The sequence below is a fragment of the Eublepharis macularius genome, chromosome 9 (genome assembly GCF_028583425.1).
Source record: "Eublepharis macularius isolate TG4126 chromosome 9, MPM_Emac_v1.0, whole genome shotgun sequence".
In the NCBI taxonomy this organism is placed as follows: Eukaryota; Metazoa; Chordata; class Lepidosauria; order Squamata; family Eublepharidae; genus Eublepharis; species Eublepharis macularius.
Window position 1 is genome coordinate 47176414 of NC_072798.1, and position 25681 is coordinate 47202094.

Consider the following 25681-nt stretch of genomic DNA (forward strand, 5'->3'; position numbering starts at 1 on the left):
GAGAAAGTTCGAAATTACCCCTTGCTGCACTAATACTGTTGCATCAATGGAGTTTCTACTGCCAGCAGAATGCTTCTTGCTCCAGCAGAAAGGAGGTCTAGGGTCCAGCACTCAGGGTTTTTTTTTTTGTACTCCCAGATACAAATGCATGAAAATCCAATCACCTGGATCCAATAAGGGCTATGTCCATGCAGAAGAAGGCTTTCATGCATAAATATCTTGCTTGGCCAGAAATTACGAAAGTGAAAGGAAAGGAAGTGTCTATCAGATGTCAGTTTTGAAAGTGTATATTACCTGTTTGTGAGGACAGAAATTAATTCCAGAGTCTTTTTCTCTCTAACAGATGACTGCCACTGTCAAAACTGGCAGTAGCATCTGTTCCTGCTCCTGGATCAGAGCTATGACATTTGTGTCCAGAGCTTCAGCTGTTTAGTCCTATGTATTCTTTAACACCAAAGTGCTTCACTTCTGTTTCATAACAAATAATGATAGACATGATACGATATGCCTAGCAATGATACACATTGCTAGGCATATCATATCTGTGATAAGGTGTTCTGTTGCAGTACAATCTTCTTTTGAATAACAAAATAGTTAGCATATTGCTATCTACTTACAGATAAAATATTGAAAACAACTTTTACAATTGCCAAATATGATCTAAAATTAAAGCATATTAATTACCTTGAAGAGAACAGCAGATAAAATGCAAGCATTGGTTCTTAATTTTATATCATATAATAAGATGTGTCTAAGTGAAGAAAAGGGAGAGGGAGAATAAAAATGGCTGCTTTCACATAATTAGTATTTAATATTCTTTAGCTTCAAAATGAAGATCATTTCTTCTCTGTTCCAACAAGATAATCACATCATAATGATCAGTTAGTATAGTTACAATGCAAGCCTACGAAGAATTACTTCAGTCTAAGCCCATTTAAGTCAATGGGCTTAGACAGGAGTAACTCTGTTTAGGATTGTACTGTTAGTTGTGCATGGCAGTGGAATAATACTCCCTCCCACACACACACACACACACTCTACTTTAAATTAAGGTATAACAGCAACCTTTTTAATTCCATCCACATTTACATTGACTGGACTTGAAAAGGAACAGGAAGTAACAGGAGAAATAACGTATATGGCTGTTGAGCAACTATTGCTTCTAGATTAACAGAAAACATTAATGGACATGTTTGTGGTTGCTAAAAAGTTATGCACAGGATCCCCCTAGTTCTCCCCATTGCTTCCTTTCCAATTTAATCCTTACTAGTCCAGACAACATGAACGCAGCTGAAAATGGAATCTGTTGTCAATATCGGCAAACCTTTATTTGAAGCGTCAGGAACAGGAGCATCCCTTCATTCCTCCACCCAATGCTTTGTTTCAAGGAGTAACAGCACAGCTCTAAGCAAAGTTACACCCTTCTCAATATATTGATGTCAAAAGACTTCGAAAAGTGTAACTCTGTATAGGTTTGCATTACTTACAGTCATGACTGTAACATTTTCTATAGCACTATTACAAGTGTTTACAATTCTGATAATGAACTCAGATAATATAATGAAAAAATATTTCAAGTAATGAAAAAATATTTGGAAGAAAGCATGATGGTTTAGTTTCTATTGGATAAATGTTAAATGGTAGACTGACAGGCTGATCTAGTGAGGGCAATCTTCACATAGGAAAAAGACTGCACACAAGGGAATCCCATGAATGCACATGAAGCCACCTTATACTGAGTTAGACAAGTGGTCTATCAAGGTAATATTGTTTACTCTGACTGGAAACAGGCCTCCAGAGTCTCAGGCAGAAGTCCTTCACATTATCTAATTCTTTTAATTGGAGATGCCAGGCATTCAACCTGGGACATTCTGCATACAAGATGAATATAAATGATTGTACAAACTTGAGTCTCTTGGCACTTCTCTTTAAAAAAATTTTTTAGGAAGCACTCCATTCCTCACTAATGATATATGCATGCATTTTTATGTGAATTTTGCAAAGACATTTAGGCTCACTGGCTGAGAAAACAATTATACATTAATAAAATACTCACTGAGCGATTTTAGCTGCTAACACAGCTCCTTGTATGCATCCCCAAATTCCGGCCCGAGCAATGAATTTCTCACAGTAACCTTGAAATCTATTTGGCAAGTTGCCAATGGCATTCTCTGACAAGTCAACTAGCTCATGCCAATGATGAAGTGCATCAACTATGTTGAGGGCTCCATCAAGGCCTTGACACCAACATTTGAAAGCAGCTCTGTAATGAATTAAAATATCTATTATATTACTTGCATTTTAAAAAATGAAAAATAAAGGCATTTTTATTTTGCATCTAGTCCTCAAGTGCAGATGTAATGGGGACCAGAAAATGTTGCTAAAACTACAGTGTTTCACATTAGAGGCAGAGACACAGTTATACAACATACACAGAGGCTGGGGTCCTTCTAGAAGCCAAGGTGTAACTGATAATCTGGACAACTGTGGACTGCAATTAAATTACAGCAAACTTTACCATACTCTACGGAAATCTGAAGAAACAAACAAGAAAAAAAAGCTCAGAAGAGAAGATATGGAAGAAGTTCACCCCCTCACCACTCAAAATACAGCAAACTGAAGTACTGTCACTTGGTTTAGGTGAAGTAAGGGCCACCGGAATAAGATCTCAAAGGTCCTCTCCGGTGACCAACTCAGGCTCAAACTACATGTTACACAGAGTACAAGTTAGGGTGGGGGAAGAACAGATACAAAGAGACACTTCACCCTTTTCACTCTGATCATTATTCAGCTACAACCACCCTCCCCTGCCTGCTTTTGCAAATGCTGGATTCCCCTAAATGTTGAAAAAGCAACTCGAAGATGATTTTTACCTGAAAAATGACTAGAGAGGAAAGGTAATTTTTTCTCCACTTACACTTCTTTCCAGTACTCAGCCTGCGAACGCTGATTATAGTTTTTAAATGAATTATAATTATACACTTAGGACATTTTAAAAACAGTACCATTTTGTATCTGCTGCACTATAGACAGAATATACCTTTTGTTTCCTGTACAAAAATGAAGATTTCCAAGCTCATGAAGCGCTTGCACTCTGAGGTCTTGCTGGTCATTTGTTTGAAGAGCTTCTGTTTTCCACCAATTTGAAGGGAGAATGGTAAAAAGATGAATATATTTAGAATTTAGTCTGTAAATATCAGGGGGGGGGGGGGAAATACTATCTTAAATACTGTTGCACATGTGTTAGTATTTTGGATTTTATTTAGACAGAACAATTGCTGCCATCACTTCCTATTATCACAAGAGTATATGAAGATTTGAGTTTAAGTTGTAATTTGAAACAGAGTAGAGATAATGGGCTGTCATATGCATACATCTTTAAAATCCACAGATGGATTAATTTAGTCAAAGGGCTTATTTGAAAAAAAGGATTACAAGAAACAAAAGAATATTCTCATATTCAAATAGTTGAGCTGAAATTTTATTAGATCTGGAATTATGTTTCTTTGATAATAGAATATGTGGGTAGAGTGCATACCCACCAAATATACTGTGCCATACCAAGAGGAAGACTGAAGTAGAACTCCACAAAGAGAGGCTTGGTGTGTTTGCATCCAAGTAAGCAAAAAATGAATTTTAATCTTACCAAGCGTATACTCATATGAAGAGACGACTACTGACAGTTTTGACCAGGGAATTGAATTGCTTTCAACCATACTGAGAAAAGTAAACCTTTCTTCAGAAAGATCTGGTGGTTCTGGTTGATATGTCATCTCAGCCCCCGTAATAAAAGTCACTTTTCCATGTAAACTCATCTGGCTTACTGATTTTGTGCTTAATCTTTCAAAATGTTCTAGAATAGAAAAACAATTCATTTACTGAAAATACTCCTATCCAAGAAAATTTGAATCTTAACAGTGAAGTGAAAGAAGTTTGCAGAGTAAGTTTAAATCTGAGACAGTTGCTCTTTAGTTCTAGAAAATACACTAAATCTTCCAGCCAGCCTGAAGAGTATCTTTCTTTCTTTCTTTCTTGCTCTACTCTTCTGACCTATAAGTCTTAAGTGGTAACTGAGAATATGAGGAAGAAAGTAAGAATTCAAGCCAGAGAAAGTTAGTCCACAAACTACAAAAAGGGTGATTTCTTATAAGTTTCCCAAATTCCCATGGCCTGAACTAAAAATTTAGCTAAAATGAGTAAATTTTCCACTCTTGAGTCTGTTAGTAATTTAGGGACTAAAATATTTGGTATAAAATCTGTCCAGTATAATGTCAGGGGTTTGATCCATTTCTGTCCCGCCTTGTTCTACTATAGACATTCAAATAAAACATAGGTAACAGTTTCAATAACACCCAGACCACAGCCACAATATCTGTTTGAAAAAGGTAGCGCATTTAATCTTATAAGCATAATTGCTCATCTATATTTAGGGACTGTTAAGCCAAACAAATACGTTGGAGTCGTAAAACTTGGGAGGATCCCCATATAAAAGGAAGAACAAACTCTCCTAGCTCTACAGATTGTGCTGTTCGTGTCTATCTTCAAAATTAATTCCTTGATGGTTTTATGAGCTGAAGACCATCCTAGAGCAGTGATTATATCCTCTGCACATTATAAAATATTCAGTTTTCCTTCAACTGCTTGGCTCCATGCACTAGAATAGTTATCATACTTTAAGTAAAACAATAAGCTATTGTTCTCTGAGAAAATTATTTTGTTACTTGTTCAGAGCCAGAATCCAAGCTCTGGCTTCAATCGAATGCTGGCCCAATTCTAGTCTGAGGGCAGTACCTGCCACAAACTACAGTATTCCACAGACCTGGCATAAAAACTGTATTAGTGGTCGATCTATAGTTTCATCTATCTTATGAATTCACACTGCTGCGCCATATAGTATTTGAGGTATTACTTTGGTATTAAAAACTGTAATGGCAGCTGGAAGGTATTGTCCACCTTTTCTATAGAAGAGTGGCTAAGAAATCTAAATGTACAATAAGCATTCACAAGAAAAAGAGATTCACACTTATGAGTCATGATAATGTAATATAACGCTGCTGCTTAGCTAACTGTCACACCTCGTCTTCACTGTGGCCACCTGCCAGCCCTCCGTTGTACTGCAACAACGTCCCCCCCCCGCTCTGAACAGGGGTTCCCCTGTGCCTCAGTTGTAAGAGGAAGGGGTGAACCTGGATACCTCTCCGGCCTGGCCCAATCCTGGTAAGCACTGTCCCTTTGGGTGTCAGGCCAATTCCTCTCCAATCTCTCCTCCCCAGCCTGGATTCTGGAGCCCTCCTTTATCCATCCCTGGCCATTCTCAGCACCACCTCCAGAGACCCACCCCTATGGCGCTGCCCAGCATCCAAGCCACTGGAAGTGTGTCACATGTCTTCCTAGTCCCTCCCCCAAGCAGGCTTCCTCTGCCCTGAATCTTCCAGGCTGCAACTCCATCACTGCAAGGGCCTGCCATAGACAGGCTCTATCTAGTTCCATTCAGGCCAGCAGCGTATCCCCAGGCTTATTCCTGCAGCCTTCCCATGCTGTCGTGGGAGCTGTCCCTGCCATCGGGTACTATCTGCTGATGTTGATATGATCCTACTAGAGAATTTCCACATTGCTAAACATGCCATGCTAACTAGTTATGCTTTGCTTCAGAAAGACTTCATTACTGTCCTTGGCTTTATAATTGTTTCAAATTTCGATTCGGTTTCGTTTTCGCAGCCATGTTGGACGCTCCTCTCAGCAGGTCCGAGAAGAAGCGGCCGAGCCACCTGGCCAGGCGGCTGATCTGCAAAGGTTAGCCCCCAGACTCTCAGGCAGGGAGTCTGAGTCCGGGGCGCGGCGGGAAGAGCCCTCTGACAGATCGAGGCAGGGGGTAAATTGCCCGTTTGTCCCTATGGAGGCCGGCAGACGAGCGTGGCACCTAGTGTGCCGCCGGGCTATGGAAAACGGCAAGGAACAGGATTAGGCGAAAGCCTGCAAGTAAGCGAATCCCTTCTGTTACTACAAGCGTATGTGAGGAGTGGGGGGGTCTGAAGGTTAGAAGACTCGGATTTCTCCCCCCTCATAGTCTCGGAAGATGGGCGGTTTCCCCCCCCCTAAAATGGCAGCGAAAAAGCAGAGTCCTGCTCTTGGCAAGTCAGTTACGGCTGCCTTGCAGAGGGGCGAGACGCTTGAGGAACTGGTTAAAAGAGCGGTTATGGAAGCCATAAAACCCTTTGTTGACAAGCTGAATGAAACAGATCAAAGGGTGGGCTTAATTGAAAGCGATGTGAAAGCCATTAAAGAAGCAGCGGGGGGGGCAGAGAAGTCTGCCCGGGAAAGTGCGTCACTTACGAGAGCAACGAACAGGGAATTAAAGTTGGTGGAAAACCAGCTGATCGGACTGCAAGTGGAGCGAACACAAACCATTTTGCGTCTCCAGAATGTTAAAGAGGAGGAAAACGAGGATTTGTGGGATCTCGCCTCGGAACTTTTAGCGACACCCGCGAGGACAACTAAAGAAGAAGTGAAAAGCGCCATTTTGGGAGTCCGTCGGGCATCTTCAAAATATGTAATGAAGCGGCAGCTGCCTCGCGAGATTGTTATCGAGTTTTCATCTAAGAGGGTCCGGGACAGTATCCTATATAATTCATACAATGCGGAATTGGACTTTCTGGGAAATAAAGTCAAGATATTGAAGGACGTTCCATTTTTAGTTCGGAAGAGAAGATTTAAGTACAAGAAGTTGGCAGCTCTTTTGAGGGAACATGACATAAAGTATAAATGGCTACTCCCGGAAGGAATTGGGTTTAGTTATAAAGATCAAGCTTACAAGATTAATTCGGAAGATCAGCTAAGGGATTTTGTGGATAAAAATCCAGAATTTGGACCAGACACCAAGCAAAAAGAAGAGGATCCGAAGCCTGAAGGGAGGGGGGAGGCAATGAGCGCTCTGGTGGTAGCTGCGCAGAGGGAATTGCGTCCGAGGCCCAGGGGAGGGGAAAAGATTTAATTTGAACTGTAATTTGTAAGATCAACCACTCCGTCACTACTTTATTAAGCTATTTTTTTACTATGGCAGTATGAAGGGAAAGCATTGAAATGTAGCGTTTAATGTTTGTAGGTTACCTTCCCCTTTTTTCCCACCCCCCCTTCCCTTTCTCTTTTTTCTCCCTTCTTTCCCTTCCCTTGTGCTATTGTAGTCTTTTGTAGTTACTGTCATTGTAGTTTTGTATGTTAGATATTGAAAAATAAAAAATTATTTAAAAAAATTGTTTCAAATTTCCTGCTATCATTCCCTATTGTATCTGCTCACTAAATATCTTAACTGTTGTTCATTATTGTATTTTGCTCAGTGAATGTCCTAGCTGTTGATTATATGGTATTTCACTTGCACTGTGTAATCTGCCTTAGACCTCAATGAGAAAGTTGGTCAATAATAAAATAAAATAATTATTAATAATAACAACATCTTCACCTGTTCTTACAAATGTGGTGTACATGAGTATTGCAAAATTATCACAGAAGTATCAGTATCTTTCCCCCATTCATTCTTTAAAATAAACCATAAAAAGAACTTAATTTCCCTTGTTTCCTTCTTGTAAATATGTTCAGAAATCTGAACTTCAAACCTTTGCGCCTAACAGTGCTGTGAATACTTTGCCCTTAAAATTAACATATACATTATATGAACAGAGTAAAATTAGCATTTAAAAACAATAAATTGAGATGATCCTTTATATCAAATGAGTATGTTGATTAGTCATTATCTTTTTACTCTTTGCTAGTGCGGGAAAGTGGTTAGAGTGTCAGACTAGAAGCTGAGACACCTACATTTAAATCTACATTCTGTTATGGAAGTTCACTGAGGGATCTTTGACTAATCACACACTCTCTCAGCCTAACCTATGTCACGGGGTTGTCATTGTGGGGATGAAATAGAGGAGGGATGAGCAATGTTGTAAGCCAGCTTAAGTTCACACTGGGAAGAAAAATGGGGGTATAAATATCTAAATGGTGGGGGGCGATGGAGACAACAATCATGCCCCATCCTGCTCAGCTCCCCACAAGGTCAAACACAGAAACCACCAATCCCAGTGAGTTGGTTGAGGCACCTTATAAAGAGCTGCACACCAGCCAGCAGATCAATGGCAGCTAGCCCTTTAAGGGTCAATCACCCTCTGACAGCTGAGCCTTTGATAGTCAGCTGTCTGATAATAAGCTGTTTGGGAAGCTCCACCCTGGGGACTGAGGAGTAACAAGGCAGGAATTGCTCAGGAGGCACTATTGGTCCCTCCCAGGCTGGGTCACATCCAACTAAGGCTTCTGGGTAAAAGGAGGCCACTGGGCATGCCCCAGGCCTGGCTAGAGCCCTCAAAAGGTTTGAGGAAGGAAGCCAAGGAGGACAGAGGAGCTCTAGCTCTCAGTTCAGAAAGGAGCAGAGTAAGAGGAGAGGAGTGGTGAGGAAGTGGACTAGGGTGGTATCCAACTCCCACCCCTCTCTGTCTAAGGCCAAGGGAAGGCACTTAAGCCAAAGTGGGCCCTAGTTCATGAGGGTTGGGGCCAGGATTCCTACACTAAACAAATAAGTGAAATTAGCCAATGTTTGAATTCTCAAAGTAAATTCAGCATACATTTTTACCTTGTGAATTAGCAAGAAATAATGAAAGCAGTTTCCTGCTATATTTAAGGGCTCTGCTATGATGTTTTGATTTTTCTAGACTCTCTCGGAAACATTTCAGTGAATCTGTCACATCCAGAGGAACAGAAAACAACAACCTTGCTTGTTGTTCATCTAAAATGATGTAATAAAGACAATTAAAAGTAGCTACAGATAATTTAATGTCATTGTAAAAGCAACAAGATAATTTCTTAAATGTAAGATTAAAATACGTAATATTTCAATGTTTTAGATTTGCAACCATAGTTTGCTATTTTGTACACACTTCGTACAGTTGTAAATAAAATGACTATTGCATATCTAGTATAAGCAAAGCTCTTATGAGCGGTATCCACTGAATTTACACAAAGTATTAAAGCATTCAGAAATCTATTCTGGAAAATTTAAAAGTACTCATCTTTATAATCATAACAATACAACATTGACTGTGTTCTATGGACAGCAACTAACACAGGAGTTTCAAATAAATCATGTGCTATGAAATCAATGGTGTGCTTCAATTATCACAAACTTTTAAGGAAGTTTTAATAATACTGTCACAATATGACTTAATATACTGGAGTGTCTGTGGTTAATATGGCCGGTATCTGGCTGATACATAGTCTGTTGTTATACACATAAAAATATCATTTTATTAGCTTAAAAGGATTTGAAGGAAAAATCTTTTAGAGACAGTTAGTGTTCTGACCTGTTCTGTGGAAATGGTGATCAAGAGATCTTGCATTATGTTTTTGAACAGCATGTAGTTTGGTTGCAATAAAATGTCTGCAGAGCGCCTAAGAGAGAATATTACTCATACAGTCAAATTTATTAATGTTGTCATACTTGGGTACCTAAGTCTAGTTACCTAACTCAATATTTATATACATAAAATTCAACTGCTGAAAATAGTATGAATTCTTAAACGTGACTGAAGGATACTTTAGATTTGAAAATAAAGAAATAAAACCAAGGTCCATTATCAGTGACTGTTCTTTAAGATGGGACTTACAAATTCACATTAACAGAAATGTAAGTGCAGCCAGCTGACGCTGAGTACATTTTTGCAAGCCAGTGCCAGTAGAATCACATTTATCAATATCTTATATGTATTTAATGAATGCATGTAAAACATCCTCACCTTGTTTCCAGTATCGAGAAAGCCAACTGACTTGGAAACAAGTTGTGGGTTTTCAAAGTCACTAAGTTGTTGTATTCTTTCCTGCAGCTGTCTCTGAGCAAACACCAGCAGAGGAGTCACTACCTCTGTATATCTCTCACTAGGAAAAGCCAGAGAAATATTTTTTTTTTTAAAAAATATTCCAAATAAACCATCCCTCCCTTTCCAGAAAGGCTACATATGTTACTTACTGTGTAAGAATGTTAAACTGCATGGCTATATATGCTAGGGATTCCCACTTCTTCAAATGAAACAGAATTTCTAAAGTTCGCAGTATCAAATCATGCATTCCTCGCAAGTCAACAACATTCACATCATCAAATGGATTTTCAAAAGAAAGATTAAAACCACCTTCATCATCAGCAATGCCTCCTATACAGCTTGGAACACAGAAATCTCCTTCTGCTTCAATAATCTATACAATGAAAACAGAAAGCATTATACAGCAGAGATTACAAGCAAGGCTGGGGGGAGGGGTGGCAGAGGCCTTATTTCAGATGTTAAGAGTGTCAGACTAGGATCTGGGATACTAGGGGAGCTTGCTGGATTACCTTGGAACATTCTCAGCCTAATCTATCTCTCAGGAGCTATGAGGATAAAATGGAGAGGGAAGCATGTTTTAAGCCACTTTGGGTACCCAATGGGGAGAAAATGGAGCATAAAATGAAGTAAAGAAATAATGTTTGAGTCTGTTAAGATCCCCTTGCCACTCTGAGAACTATTATGCTTAGTGACAGTCTTCTTATGTGACGACAAGTCCAGTTTGGGCAAAAACGTTAGATTCCTCGTTCAGTATACCAAGCATACCAAGTATGCTCACACCTTCTATTTCACACAAGTATAGGCACATAAATATTTCAAGGGTTTAAAACCAATGTTCTGTTTATCAGTCATTTATTTTAGAAGAAAACTGATACACTTTATAGCATGTTAGAAAATGGAAATGGAATATGCAATAAAGATTATTAGTGTCTCCTTTTAAGATTTGTGTTTAAGCCTGTGCTGTAATGCTACAAATAAAGCCATAGTATAGTGGACAGTTGTTCAAAGGCGATAAGAGCAAGAAAAAAAGAAGGAATGTTACTTAGCTGATGACTGTTACTTAGCTGGCATTACATGGGAAAATGACTAACAAGTAGGAGGACCACAGTAATAAAAATACATTTACCTTAATAGAATTACTAGACTGGAGATCAACTATCATATCAAGCAATGAATCTGATGCCATGTAGTATGGTAGCCAGATGGTGTCAAGGAAAACATCCCTGCTAATAAGACATGGTCCATGTAAAGCTTCTATATTCTTGGTAATCAATCGTACTTCCTGAGTATAGTTCCAAAGGCTTCGGCAGGCATTCTGAAGCAATGTCCAGTGGCCACCACGATGAGCAATTACCTGATGTGTAATTGAAAATACTGATTTGAAAGGTAGCAATCAAAGACTTCTTTTCTGAATGGTATCAACATGAAAACACAAATTATTTTAAATGGTTAAATCTTCAATTGGAAGCATATTTACTTAGCAGTAGCCCCACTGAATACAGGGACACTTATTTCCAAGATTAGAAGCAGATTGCATATCTGCATATATTCCGCATGACAATTATATAGTTTATTAGCTACTTTTATTACTACCTATGGGGAAGGCAATGGCAAACCACCCCGTAACAAAAAGTCTGCCAAGAAAACGTCATGATGCGACATCCCCCCATGGGTCAGTAATGACTTGGCGCTTGCACAGGGAACTACCTTTACCTTACCTATTACTACCTAAAACTTTGATAAATCAATAGTAGTTTCCATTCATGCAATACAAATATTACATCAAATATATTTCCTATTATCTGTTAGAGAAAGGAAAGAATCAAAGTCTCTTCCTATCAAGGTCGTCAGGACCTACCATCTCTCTCTGGAGCAGGGAGAGCAAATACAGAGCCCAGCTTCCTTTTAGATTGGATTTAACTAACTGACAATGAGTGACTGTTCTCACATTAGCCCTGGTTTCTGCCACCAGTTTCTTTGTCTATCCCCAGGCACTGGAGTAAAGAGACAAATTTCCAAGCCTATCAGGGAACTAAAAGAGAAGGTCTACTTTGCAAGGCTGTCTTGCAAGCAGAGTTCTTGAAACAAAGTTTTACTTAGTAGGTGGTCCAAGGATTTCACAAAGTGGGTTCAACAGAGGGATCAAGACTTTGAGGTTTCAGAGTCAAGAACCACACAGAACTAAAAATTGAATTATTTATTTAAGGTGTAAAGATATTCAAAATTGACAAGACAGATTGTGGGGATCAAATAACAAAACCTATAGCATGTAAGCACTAAGTATACATACCACAGTATTCCAGAAGGCTCCCCAGAGGCTTAATGTGATGCTATTTACTGAGGGATGTTATTTACCTCCCTGCCACAAAAAGCTTCATCTGCCCTTCTCCACACATTAAACCTCTATTAAAGAGGTAGGACATTTTTCTCCAGACTTGTTGGCAACCTTGCATTTATGAAGCACCAGATTCAATCCCAGCTATTTTTAATTATAGAATCACAGGCAGAAGGTAGCATTGTAAACATCTCTCTGTCTGAATCTCGGAAAATCGCTGTAGGTCACAATAGACAACACTAAGCTAGACGGGCCATTTGTCTCCCTTGATATAAGGCAGTGTCGTATGTAACTGTGTAGTTCTCCTGTTGGGGAGCACCTTCCTCCAGCCCCAAAACAGGATCTAAGTCTCCTGACTCTACCAATCTGCCATATACTTAAGTTACAAATATCCCGTGTTTACAACTTACAAACATCAACAAAGCTCTGGAACAAACTCCTCCCCTTGCCTCTCTTACCCTACAAGCAGAATTGTAGTTTAAGGTAGAGCTCTATAGGGTGTTTAGAAAGTGAGGAAGAAACTAGACAAGAAGAAAGATCTGTGACTAGAATCTTTTGTGTGCATGTGTATGCATGCGCACATGTGTGTTTTAAATCTAAGTAGTAGACCTGGGTGTATGCTTTGAAGAATGGAGAAGGATTGGGGGGGGAGGTAATTTTAACCCTTTCCTCTGCTGCCTCTTCCACAAATTAAATGGTCCCTATCTGCAATAAGATCTGCAGACAGAAAAGACAGTGCTTGGACCTGTCTTCTGTCAATCACAGAACAAATTGAGGCTTCAGAGGGTCCATTTAAACTGTGGACCAAACACTGGATAAAATGATCAAAGATTTCATGTCTTGTTTGCACTTTGCGCCTGGTTGACCACTACAGATTGAATTATGCACCATTTCATACCAATTTTTAAGCACATCCCTTTGAGTGACTACATGCTAGTATGGACTTACTGTGAGCTTTAAGGCTCTTGCTGGATCTTCTACACTCTGTATGATTTATGATGCATTCTTGGTAGAGCCCCATTTTAGTTTGGCCAGCTCTTATAAGCACTAACTCCCTGGTTGCTTTGGCCACAATCTGTCCAGAAAATTTGTGCTGGCTTTCTTTCTGTTCTAGCATAAGGAGTCTAGATAATGTACTTTGCATGAACCTTGCATGGGTTACTGTTCCTGACAACTTTCCAGAGAATTCTTCCAGTGAAACCAAAGCTGGGTCCAGTGCTGCAGCCCCCTTCAACTGGTCAATGAGAATGACCAAACCCATGCTCCCCTTGCCACTGTGAACACCAGTATTCTTCCTTTGTTAAAATGGTGTGTGACCTGAGGACTGACTGATGTATTTCTCAGGCAGGGGTGATGGTAGCTGAAAATCTCCACAAAGTAAGGAAAAATTAGATCTTAAGCCATTGTCAGCCAGGACAAAAGAAAGAGAGGGAAGGGACTAGAGCTTTTCTTTTAATTCTTCCAGACATTTCCCAGCTGATATCTATATGTGCCCACTGCACCTTGACAGTGATCCTCAATAGCTTCAGCAGGGGGCAAACAAGAAGATTTAACATTAACTGGGCATAGATACAGCTCAAATGGATAATGTAGTGACATTTACTCCAAGTTTAAAAGGAAATAATTTATTATTGTGAATGCCCTCTGATGGAGAGGCACCTCCTGACCTTCCATCATAGTCCTTGAGCACTGAGGGTTCTATCTTGGCCTTAGATATGGGGATAGGCTGGTTCCATCTCCTGGGTCCTCTCTTGTCCCCTGGAGGTAGCTTCAATGCATCAGAGCTTCCTTCCCATCTCCTCTTTGATCAGGACCAAGAGCCCTCCTTTTATCCTCCCCCTCCCACACTTTTATCCTCCCTTTCACCTACCCTCAGCCCCATCATCTAGGCCTCAACCTGAAGGCACCTTCCAGCACCTGGGCCAGGAATTGCAAGACAGATCTTGTTAATGTCTGGCTCCATCCTCTTCTCACCTCCTGGAGCAACACCCAGTCTGTCTGAGCCCAGACTAGTATACTAGCCCTAAAGGAAGACTACAGCCAGCACTGTGGCTCAATTGCCCTGTGGCCGGTGGCATGGGATAAGGCCAGCAGCATCCCAGCAGGGCTGATCATCACTGCAGTGGGCCACAGGCTGGCCAGTGACATTATCAGTTGGCATCACATTAATTTCCATTGTGTCATCTGGCTGAAGGCACCACGAGGAGGGCTGCCACCTCTTGCCCTCTCTGCCCATCTGGGGGTCTGTCCCATTCTGGTGGCTTCCTGACCTGATGTGTTCAAGGCATTGGTTCTCCCTGGGTAGCAGTGGGTGGGCAAGGTGGGCAGCAGCAGATAGGAGGACAAGGAAGTTCACCAGCAGTCGCCCAGTCCAAGGCGGCTGTTGCCATCTCTGGATAATTATTTAGATATAAGAAATAGAGGAAGATTTAAAAGATTTGTATTTAGAATAAATACAAATCTAATTGGAAAAACCAACACAGATTCCATTTCAAAAGGTAAAATATAAAAATAAAAGCAAACATATCAACTATCTGTATTTTACAGTAATTCTAAGTTAGAAAGAGGGGAAGATCCTGCAAGCAGTAAGGTAGTAGCAGTGGAGTTCCACCTGGTCTGTTAATCTACCTCTCTTGAAGCCTGGTTGAGGACCAAATGGCCAAAGTCAAAGGGCTCCTGATCAAACAACAACCTGTCACAGGCATCCTTATCAATGAAGACCTACCTAGGATTTGTTTCTTTTGTTTTCGTTAACTAAATTTGGGGGGAAATTGTATTTTGCTATTTTGGGTCACTTTGTGGGGGGGGGGAGGAAGCAGCAGACCAATGCTGTAAAAATAAATAAATAATATCCTTACTGGAGACAAGTCCCAGGATTGAGTCCTTCACCCCCAAGAATCTCAGGAACCAATGACTCTGAGGTTTCTTTATATGGAATAATTCAAGGTAATACCAAATTACTCCACTAGTTTAATTTTCATTGGAAACGTGGAATTCGTCAACCTGTACTTTTTTTTTTTTAAATATCTAACATACAACTACTACATACATACATACCCTACAAAACAGTAACTACAAAAGACTACAATAACACAAGGGATGGGAAAAAAGAGAGGGAAAAAAAAGGGAGGGAGGGGTGGAAAAAAGGGGAAGGTGCCCTACAAACACTAAACACTACATTTCTGTTTTTCCTTCATACTGCCGTTATTCAAAAGTTAAAGCTTTATATTATATTGATGGAGTGGTTGACCTTACTAAATGCAAGTTACAATTTAATTTCAAGTTAAATTTTTCTTCCCCTCCTGGGTCCTGGACGCAATTCTCTCTGAGCAACTGCAGCCGCAGTGCTCATTTCCTCCCCCTCCCCCTCAGACTTCTCCTTTTCGTCTTGTTTGGTGCACTGGAATTCTGGGTTCCTGTCCTCAAAATCCCTTAGTTGATCTTCTGATAATATCTTAAAGGCTTGATCTTTACGGCTGAACCAGATTCCTTCCGGGAATAACCATTTGTACTTTATTCCCCGTTCTCTCAGAAGAGCTGCGAACTTTTTATACTTAAAACGTCTTTTCCGAACTAGAAATGGGACGTCTTTCAATATCTTAATTTTGTTGCCCAAGAAGTCCAAATCCACATTGTATGAATTGTATAGGATAGTGTCCCGGATCCTCTTAGATGAAAAATTGATGATGATCTCGCGCGGCAACTGACGCTTCATTGCATATTTTGAGGTAGCCCGACGGGCTTCCAAAATGGCGCTTTTTACTTCTTCTTTAGTTGCCCTCGCGGGTGTCGCCAATAGTTCCGAGACCCCATAAATCCTCATTTTCCTCCTCTTTCACATTCTGGAGGCGCAAAATTGTCTGTGTTCGTTCCACTTGTAGCCCGATCAACTGATTCTCCACCAGTTTAAGCTCTTTATTCGTAGCCTTCACGAGTGACGCACTTTCCCGAGCAGACTTCTCTGCCCCCCCCGCTGCTTCCTTGATGGTTTTCACTTCGCTCTCAATTAAGCCCACCCTTTGATCTGTTTCATTCAGCTTGTCAACAAAGGGTTTTATAGCTTCACCAACCGCCCTCCGTATTATTTCCTCCAGCGATTCTCCCTTTAAGGCAGCCAAAACTGACTTGCCAAGGGCAGGACTTTGTTTTTTTGTTGCCATTTTGGGGGGGGGGCGCCAACCAAATTTTGGAACTCAGCAAAGGGGAAGAGTGAGCCTTCTTAGCTTCAGATCTCACCTCTCCTTCACGTGCGCTTGTAATAACAGAAGGAATTCGCTTGCTTGTAGGCTCTCGCCTAGTTCTGCTCTTTGCCGTTTCTCATGGCCCGGCAGCACTCGAGGCGCCGCGCACGTCCGCCGGCCTCCGTAGGGACAAACGGGCAATTAACCCCCCGCATTGATTCCGGGAGGCTCTTCCCGCAGCGTCCCGGACCCAGCCTCCCTCACTGGGAGTTTTGGGGGCTAATCTTCGCAGATCAGCCGCCCGGACAGGGTGCTCGGCCGCTTCCTCTCGAGCCAGCGAGAGGAGCGTCCGACATGGCTGAGAAAACGAAAACGAATCTCGTCAACCTGTACTTGATCAACTAAGGGGTTCATAAGCCAGTCACAAGGTTTGGGGAGAAAATAGGGTCACACTCACCTGTAACTTCTGTTCATTGAGTTCTTCTGTGCAGACACTCATAGGGACTGCGCGTGTGCAGGCCAGCCGACAGAGAATTCTACAACACTTTCTAGAGCTCCAAAGGGGCCGTTGCTCACGAGCCTCACAGCAACCATTCCCACCTAAATGGTCATGTAATCTAACGGTGAGCAACAGCCCCTTCCCTCAGTTCTTCCACATGCCACCACGACTAACAACTGGATCGACCAGAGAGTTCACAGTGGGGTAGGAGGGAAGGCATGTGTGTCTGTACAGAAGAACTCGATGAACAGAAGTTACAGGTGAGTGTAACCCTGTTTTCATCTTTGTTCTTCTGTGAAGTCCCACATGGGAGAGTACCAAGCTATACACCACAAAGAGGCGGGGTGAATCTCCAACTCAATTTTATTGAACAGTATGCAACAGAGCAACCATAACTGCATGAGTAAAAACTGTAACACTATATAACATCGAGCTTGAACAGTATGCAGACTTCAGGCAATAATGACAAACCTTGAACAAAGTAACTACCTGAGAGTTGCAACCTGTAACCTCTCATCTAACAACCTCCTTTTTTTCTTTTCTTTTTTTTAGGTAAAGAGAGAGTGCAAGACAGATCTTGCAACTATCACGTCCTGGTTTGCATTCACATCCACTGCGTACTGTTTTACAAGTGTAAGCGGAAGCTCACATTGCTGCTTTACAAATCTGTACAAAGGGGACACCCCTAATCAGGGCCGAAAACGTTGCCTGTGACCTTGCGGAATGAGCTTTCATTTTCAAAGAACATGGTATACCAGCCATGCTGTATGCTTTCTCAATGGCAAGCACCACCCATCGTGACACCATCTGTGCAGAAGCTTTCTTTCCCTTATTCACACCACCAAAGCAAACAAACAGATGTGTGGTATTTCTAAAAGATTTTGTTCTATCTAAATAAAAAGCTAAAGTTCTTTTCAAATCTTTTCAAATCAAAGCTCTTTCTCCTTTCGTCACAGGGTTCGGAAAAAACACAGGCAGGGAAATTTCCTGCGATAAATGAAATGCAGTTTGGCAAAAACTGCAAACTAGTCCCGAGCACCACCTTATTAGGGTGGAATTTCAGGAATAGGGGGTCAACCCTGAGTGCTGCCAACTCACTCACTCTCCTAGCAGAGGTGACAGCTACTAAAAATGCCACCTTGTGTCGTGGGCTCTGAGTCCTCAGAGGATGAAGACCTCAGGGAGGACGACAGGAGTGGGGATATGCCAAGCCCCTCCAGAGTCAGCCGCTTGGAAGACCAGCAGGGAATGGAACAGCAGGAACCCTTGCCGGAGCAGGCTGAGGAATCCAGGGCAGACTCAGAGACAGAGGCTGTTCCCTTACCTGCACCAGCACTGGAGACCATGGCAACATCTCCACCCAGCTCCCCTGAGCAGCGTCTTGCTGCACAGGAAAGGAGGCGAAGTGCAAGGCTTCAGGCACTCAAACAGCGGCGTAATGACCTTGAGTCTTAACAGGATGCAGCACTGCCCTGAAGGTGAGAGCTCTTAAGCCAGGACGCCCTTTCCCTCGTTGCAGAAGCACCTGCGCACAGACCCGCCTCGCTCTACTGCGACCCAGCTCTTCTCTGACTGCTTTATTGGTTCTGACCTTTGAATTCGGCTCCCTGGACTATGCTTGCTCCCTGGTCGGCTTGGTTGAACTCTGAACTTTTAGAGAAGCTCGTGGCAGACTCCCTGCCTGCATTCCAGCACACCTTGTAAGATAAAACATTCAAGGAACAGGTAGCTAACAGCTCAAAGGGTGATAACATCAGCCGTGCCAACACCAGAGACAACGACCATTGAGGGACAGGCAATGTTACTGGTGAATAGAGATTGCACATTCCCCTCATAAACTGGCGCAAACCCGCATGAGAGAATACAGAGCGCCCTTCCACTGGTTGATGCACTGAAGTGATAGCTGCCAAATGTAATTTTAGCGATGTCACACTCAGCCCATTCGATTTTAAGTCACATAAATAAACAAATATGAGATTTAATGGGCAAGACACAGCTGACACACCACTAACTTCTGTTCAAGCTAAAAACCTAGCCCATTTAGCTGCATAAGACTTTCTTGTTGAAGGTCTTCTAGCATTTAGAAGGACCTCCTTAACCTGAGCCGAACAGTCTAACAGTGCAAGTGAATCAGCCACGCCATTAGATGTAGACTGTCCGGGTTGTGGTGAAACAGCCCCCCATTGTACAGTAAATCTGGCTGTCTTGGCAACCTGACATACATCTGTTTGGACAGCTGTACAAGTTTGGGCAACCGTACCTGCCTGGGCCAAAACGGTGCTACTAGTATACAATTGGGGTTTTCCCTCTCTATTTAGCATAGGACTCTTGTTAAGAGAGGGATTGGGGGAAACATATAATGAAAGCCGTTTTTCTATGTGATCTGGAATGCATCCCCAGTGGACAGAGGGCCGTTTCCTGCCCTGAAGCAAAACACCCTGGTTTTTGCATTGCTTGATGTCGCAAATACATCTATCTCCAGTGTACCCCACTGGTCGAAAATATGAATTAGGTATTTGTTGTTTAACTCCCATTCGTGGTTTGATACAATGACTCTGCTGAGAACATCCACTTTTACATTGTCTGTACCCACAATATGGATTGCCTGAACAGTGTTGCAATTGCAATTGTCCAGTACCATAGAGTCACAGATTCTTTGCAGAGCTTTAGGGATGCAGTACCACCTTGATGATTTACACAGTACATCGCAGTGGTGTTGTCCGTTTGTACCAATACATTCCGATTTCATAGGAAGCCTGCAAGTGAAACAAGTGCAAATCGTATAGCTCTTAATTCCAATAGGTTAATGTGTAACCCTAATTCCTTTTCAGACCAACTACGCTAAACGAGCATACCATTACAGTGCACACCCCACCCCACCAGGGAAGCATCTGTTGTTACAACCGCATCATGATGAGGATAGCCAAAGGCCACTCCTTTAAATAGATTTTGATCATCAACTCACCATGCCAGAGAATGGACAACCCCCGCTTGGTATTGAAAACTTCACTGAAGGTACATGTTCTGAGGGCTTATATTTTCTAACAACCAGTTCTGTAATGGTCTCATCTGCAGTCTGGCAAAGGGTACCACTGACATAGTAGATGCCATGTATCCCAACAGGTGCTGTATGGTACGCACTGGCTGAAAACGGTTCCTGTTCACAAGTGAAATCAAAGATTTAATCGACCTCGCTCTCTCCTGTGGCAGAAGAGCTCTTGAAAAGGAGGAGTTTAGCACTGCCCCAATGTAGGACACCCTTTGACTGGGCTCTAGCTTGGACTTCTCAACATTTATAAGAAAGCCCAATCTTCCACAGGTTTGCACCACCTTATTAAAGTCATGTACTAATTTCTCCCTTGTAGGCGCTACTACCAGCCAATCATCTAAATAGGGAAAAACAGTACACCCTTGTTCTCTCAGGAAGGCCACAACAGGTGCCATACATTTCACGAAAACCCTTGGTGCTGTAGAGAGAGCAAAGGGAAGTACCCTATACTGAAACACCCTGTTATGGTGCACAAAACCCAGATATTTCCTATGCTCCTCCCTTATTGCAATCTGAAAATACGCGTCCTTAAGATCAAGGACCGCGAACCAATTCCTGTGCTTTAGTAATGACAACACAATGGACAGTGTGACCATCTTTAATTTTGAAACCCGAAAGAAAGCACTGAGGCCTCTTAAATCTAAGATAGGGCATAAACCCCCATCCTTTTTCGGGACCAAAAAGAAGCATGAGAAGAAACTTGGTCTTAAATCATCAACTTTTACTTCTTCAATAGCCCCCTTTGCTAAGTGAGCCTGAATTTCCCCTTCCAACTCAGGTAAAGTATTATTAACTGTCATTGCTGGCCAAACACTTTTAGGTAGTTCAGCGAACTCTAGTCCATAACCACTGTTCACAATGGTCAAGAACCACAAGTCGGTTGTTATTGACCTCCAATCAGGGAGGAAAGGTGCTAATCAATCTCCAAACAAGGGACTAGAGTTCGCCTGCTCCCTTCAGAACTGTTTTGCAGTGCCTTGAGGATCTTTCTGATGAGCAGGCACAAGAGATGAACGAGGCTTGTACTGCCTACATCTCCTCGATTGCTGAGAGGCAGAATACTGTCTCTAGGGCTGATGCTGGAAGTATTGACATTGCTTATTCTTCCCATAATAGTGATATGGGGTGTGCCTGGGGAAATACCTTGGCTTGTAGGGACCTATCAGCTACTGTCACCCCCAAAGATTTTGCCGTCAGTCTGTTTTTCTTTTTTAGAGCTTCATCCGTCACAGAAGAAAACAGTTGATCTCCCTCAAATGGTAAGCTCTCAATTTTCGCCCTTGTCTCCACCGGAAGGGCTGTGGAATGGAGCCAGGCATGCCTTCTCAGAAGTACCACAATCGCCATACCCCTGGCTGAAGTATCCATTGCGTGGCTACCTGCGTTCATTTGCTGTATAGATAACTGTACAGCCTCTGTCTGGAGCAACGATACCACTGCCTTGTTGGCTTCTAGGAGGTCAGACATATACAATGGTAACTTCTCCCACAGATATAGCTGATACCCATCCATTATTGTCTGATAGTTGGCAATTCGCATATTTAAGGTGTACTGTGTACTGCCTTCTGGCCAGGGTATCCAATTTCTTGCTCTCCTTGTCAGGTGGGACAGAGTGAGAACCTGCCTTACAGTGCTGAATCACTGCAACTAGAGAGGATGGAGGTGGGTACTTTATTAGTGCCTGCCACGTATCTTGCTTAATTTTATACATCTGTTCCACTCTCTTTGATGCAGCAGGTAACTTAGCAAGAGTCTTCCACACCTTGTGCACAATTTCTTCCAATTCTTCCAACATGGGAAATCCTACTACTGCCGGAGTGTCACCATATATCTGACAGAGTAGCTTATCCTTTGTCCTCCGAGTAACTGATGACATGTCAATGTCCATAGCCTTTGCCATCCGAGTCATCTGCTCTGCATACAGTCGGAGGTCCTCGAATGGAAAACTAGCACTTGGACCCACATACTCATCAGGAGAAGGATCAGAAAATGACTCTGAACCGACATCAGAACGGTCCATCTTGATATCTCCCTCTTCTGATACCAACGATGTTTCGGGAAAAGGAGGGGGCAACCACCTATGCTCCCTCGAACCTGAAGGCCTCAGATCAATGTAGTCATCCGGCAACTGACAATGATATGGAGCCGAAACACAGCAGGCATGTTGACGCTGGGTCGAGAGAGATCTTCTCGGTTCTGATGTGGTCCTCTCTCTTGAGGCATGCTGGCTCCAATGAGACTGTACCGAAGAGCTAGAGTGCTGGCGGACCTGACACGGAGATGACTCAATCAGTGCATCCTGTTCACGGCAGGGTGAATGCTCGGCCTCAGTATTCACGGTCTTAGCCTGTTGACTCGGTTCCGACCTTTCCCTCAGATCCGAATTCTCCCCTTCCGACATCAAATGGCTCAGAGAGTTCAGATGCAGTTACAGAGTACGAGGAATAACCAGTATCACATCTTTGGTGGGTGCTGGCATCAGTGAATGAGAGCAACGGGCCAAACCTGGAGCCTCTCGAGAAGAGTGCTTTGACTTCTTAGGCTTCTTGGCCAGTGGTTCCGATGCAGACCTCAATTTCAAACTGTGCTTTGGAATTTTTCCTGTTGGATCTGATGCTGGAACCGATCTCGCAGAACTCAGTGGTCTGCCTGATGGATCCGATGTTGGAGTCAACCTCGCAGAACTTGACGTCTTACGTATAGGATCCAAAGTCGGAACCGAACTAGAGGAAACCACAGAACCAGCTCTGGATTGTCGCCCGGCAGCTGCCAAAGCTGCACCTGCCCTTGATACCAACTGTGGTGCATGCTCCTTAGGTGCAGGAGACCCAAGCACCTCTCACCCTTCCAGCACTTTGTTCCACAATGAAGCTCTCAGACGTTGGCTTCTATCATGCCTGGCTTTGGAAGTAAAGTTCTGGCAGATCTTACATGTTGTCACATTGTGCCCCTCACCCAGACAAAACAGGCAGAGCTCATGGGCATCAGTATGGGTCATCTTCATATTACACTGAGTACAGTGCTTAAAAAGCGCCTTTGAAGACATACCAAGGCACTCAAGAGACAGAGGGGCAGATCCAAAACATGTCATCAAACAGGCCGGGTCAATACACACGGAAGATGTCCAATCCAAATCAGCAATCCAAGAAATCGTAATCAGTAACTGTCCAAAGTCAAAAACCAGAAGAAGTCACCAGAGAAAACGCTAACGAAGCAGAACTCAAGAGTAAAGTTCTTCCTCAAGCGGCAGCAAGAAGAGAACTGAGGTCTGTTGCTCACCGTTAGATCATGTGACTGTTTAGGTGGGAACGGTTGCTGTGAGGCTCATGAGCAATGGCCCCTTTGGAGCTCTAGAAAGCATTGCAGAATTCTCAGTCAGCTGGCCTGCGCATGCACAGTCCCCAAGTGGGGCTGCACAGAAGAACAAAGATGAACTTTTAATAGATCGTTCAGTTTCATTACCTAGAACTAGCCAGCATCCACAGACAGCTCCAGCAAGGAAAATACACATAGGAACACTGAGGGAAGGGAAGAAGCCCACAAACCACTTTTCACTTTCACAAAACACAGGCACATGCACAGATTTCTGGCTAGGAAAAGGGGACAGAGTCAAAATAATTGCTTTTGCCAGTGGCAGCCTACAATGAGGAAGATTCCAAAATAGGAAAGTCTCTTGTTCCCAGGAGCAGGAAAATTCTTAAAAACACCAGCACCCTCCCCCCACTCTGGATTCTCGGCCAACACGGAGCAGAAGGATGAAGCCCAAGAGAAAGGGTAGAGCAGGAGCAGCCAAGGCAGGTTTGTTACAGGCATTACAATATGGAACTGATGAAGACTGTATTTTTTCATCTGATATAGTACAAGCATTAAGTTAATTCAAGAAGAAATTACCACGGCTCTTCTGAGATGGAGAAATAGTTTAGTAAAATGTTCTACCGCAGCACTAAAAGCCTGAGCTCGTTCACGTTCTTTGACTGCACTACTCCCTTTGTCGCTTGCTGATTGGCATCGAGGAATATCTTTTTCATTCAATTTACTGCTATGCTCAGAAGTCTCATCTGGATTGAGAGCCAAAGAAGAACTTATTACTGGTTATATTAAGAGCAAGTTCTTAAAGACATTGGTTCAATAACAAAATTTTCAGTGTATATTGCAACAGAACAAAATATCAAAAATATTTGCATATGATTCTCCCAGCAATACAGTCAGCAAACTATGGGGGGGAAATACTTTCCACTTTTTCAAACATAATTTCCAAGCCTACAACTCTTATTTGGACTGAGGAATGCTATTATTTGGACCAACGGAAGCTATTTAATTCTTAGTATGTGCCAAAGTATTTCCCATCTGCCTCGTGTGTTGGCTCATCTATCAGTTCCTCAGTTTATCCTGTTAATACTTTACATCAGGGGTGGGCAATTGTTTTGGCTCAGGAGCCACTTTGTGGGAGCGGAGGTTAGCAGAGGGCCGCACCTTTTAGAATGATTGCATCCATTAGTTAACTTTGCATTTCAGAAAAGGTATAAATTGTATCATAAAAATCAATAAATATAAATTAAATAAAATAGTGGTAGTTTTATTCAATTTATTTACTGTGCAAATTTCATATCATCTATAGCTGCAAATCTCGGTTCAAGGCGGATTTTTCTGACTATCTTGGCGGGCCACAAAAAACTCTGTAGCGGGCCGCATGTGGCCCACGGGCCGCAATTTGCCCACCCCTGCTTTACATACATCTCATGCACCTTTGCTCATGAACTACTAGCCATCTCATCTGCAAATGCTTGCTCCCCAACCACATTCAGTGGCTGAGGCTTCTATCACTGTCAAAACCTGCATAGAAAATCCAACAACACTGACAACTAATACTCTCTTAGGGAAATGAAAATTCAATGGAGTATTTGTGGAGAAATGACACACCCCTTCCCCCACAATCTAAGCCTGGCAGAAGGAAAAGTTTGATTCATCTCTTATAAATAAAGCAACCGAGTAAGATATTTAAGAAATTTGTAAATATACTGCATTCAAAGTAAACATTCAAAGAGAGATGGCCCTCCCCCTTAACTTCAAATTATTTCACCATTCTTTCAAGAGTTGTCAGGTGCCTGGTCAGCATATAGTAACCCACCTGTATCCTGGAAAGAAGATGACTGCTGAGTCAGACTGGTGGGATCCGTCATGGCATCACTTTCAGGAGTGAGACAGATACTGTGGTCAAGTAGGCTTGAGCTGGAATCAGTGTCTGAGGAAGCACTCTGTAATGTATGGTCAGATGCAGGCAAGGAAGGACCAGAGCAGAAGGTGGGGGAAGTAGGGTTAAGTGTATCTGAACAAAGAAGAGCAAGGAAGTCCTGACTTGGTGCAAGAGATCTGGCAACAGAATATCCAGGATATTATTTCTTAGGGTTCAGAATGTTACAAGTACTCTTCGAAAAACGAAAGTCCAGAATGGATGATTATGAAACCATAGTGAAAAGTTCTACCATTTCTGGTTACTCAATGGCTGTGACCACTACACTTGATCTGAAAAATTGAGCTTCTAGACCAAAGCAGCCGGCGAAAGACAAGAACTGTGGTGCAGTACTGAGAAATAGCTACAAATCAAAGTGATCATGCTGCAGCAGGCCTCAAAATATGGAAGTGCTAATATCTGATTACTCTGATCTGAATGACTGAGGCCAGCCCAAGCTTGTCAGATCTCAGAACCTAAGCAGGGCCAGTCCTGGTTAGTACTTGCATGGGAGGCCACCAAGGAAG

General features: G+C 42.4%; 1 protein-coding gene across 1 annotated transcript in view; it reads right to left on the reverse strand.

The window, feature by feature from the left end:
- Window positions 1-25681, reverse strand: part of CFAP54 (cilia and flagella associated protein 54) — a 311880-nt gene that overhangs the window by 124040 nt on the left and 162159 nt on the right. Inside the window, 11 exon segments of the mRNA XM_054987752.1 lie at window positions 685-751; window positions 2057-2263; window positions 3041-3128; window positions 3647-3853; window positions 8621-8773; window positions 9348-9435; window positions 9780-9918; window positions 10010-10233; window positions 10987-11214; window positions 23816-24005; window positions 25076-25250. Coding sequence (XP_054843727.1) covers window positions 685-751; window positions 2057-2263; window positions 3041-3128; window positions 3647-3853; window positions 8621-8773; window positions 9348-9435; window positions 9780-9918; window positions 10010-10233; window positions 10987-11214; window positions 23816-24005; window positions 25076-25250 — 1766 coding nt within the window.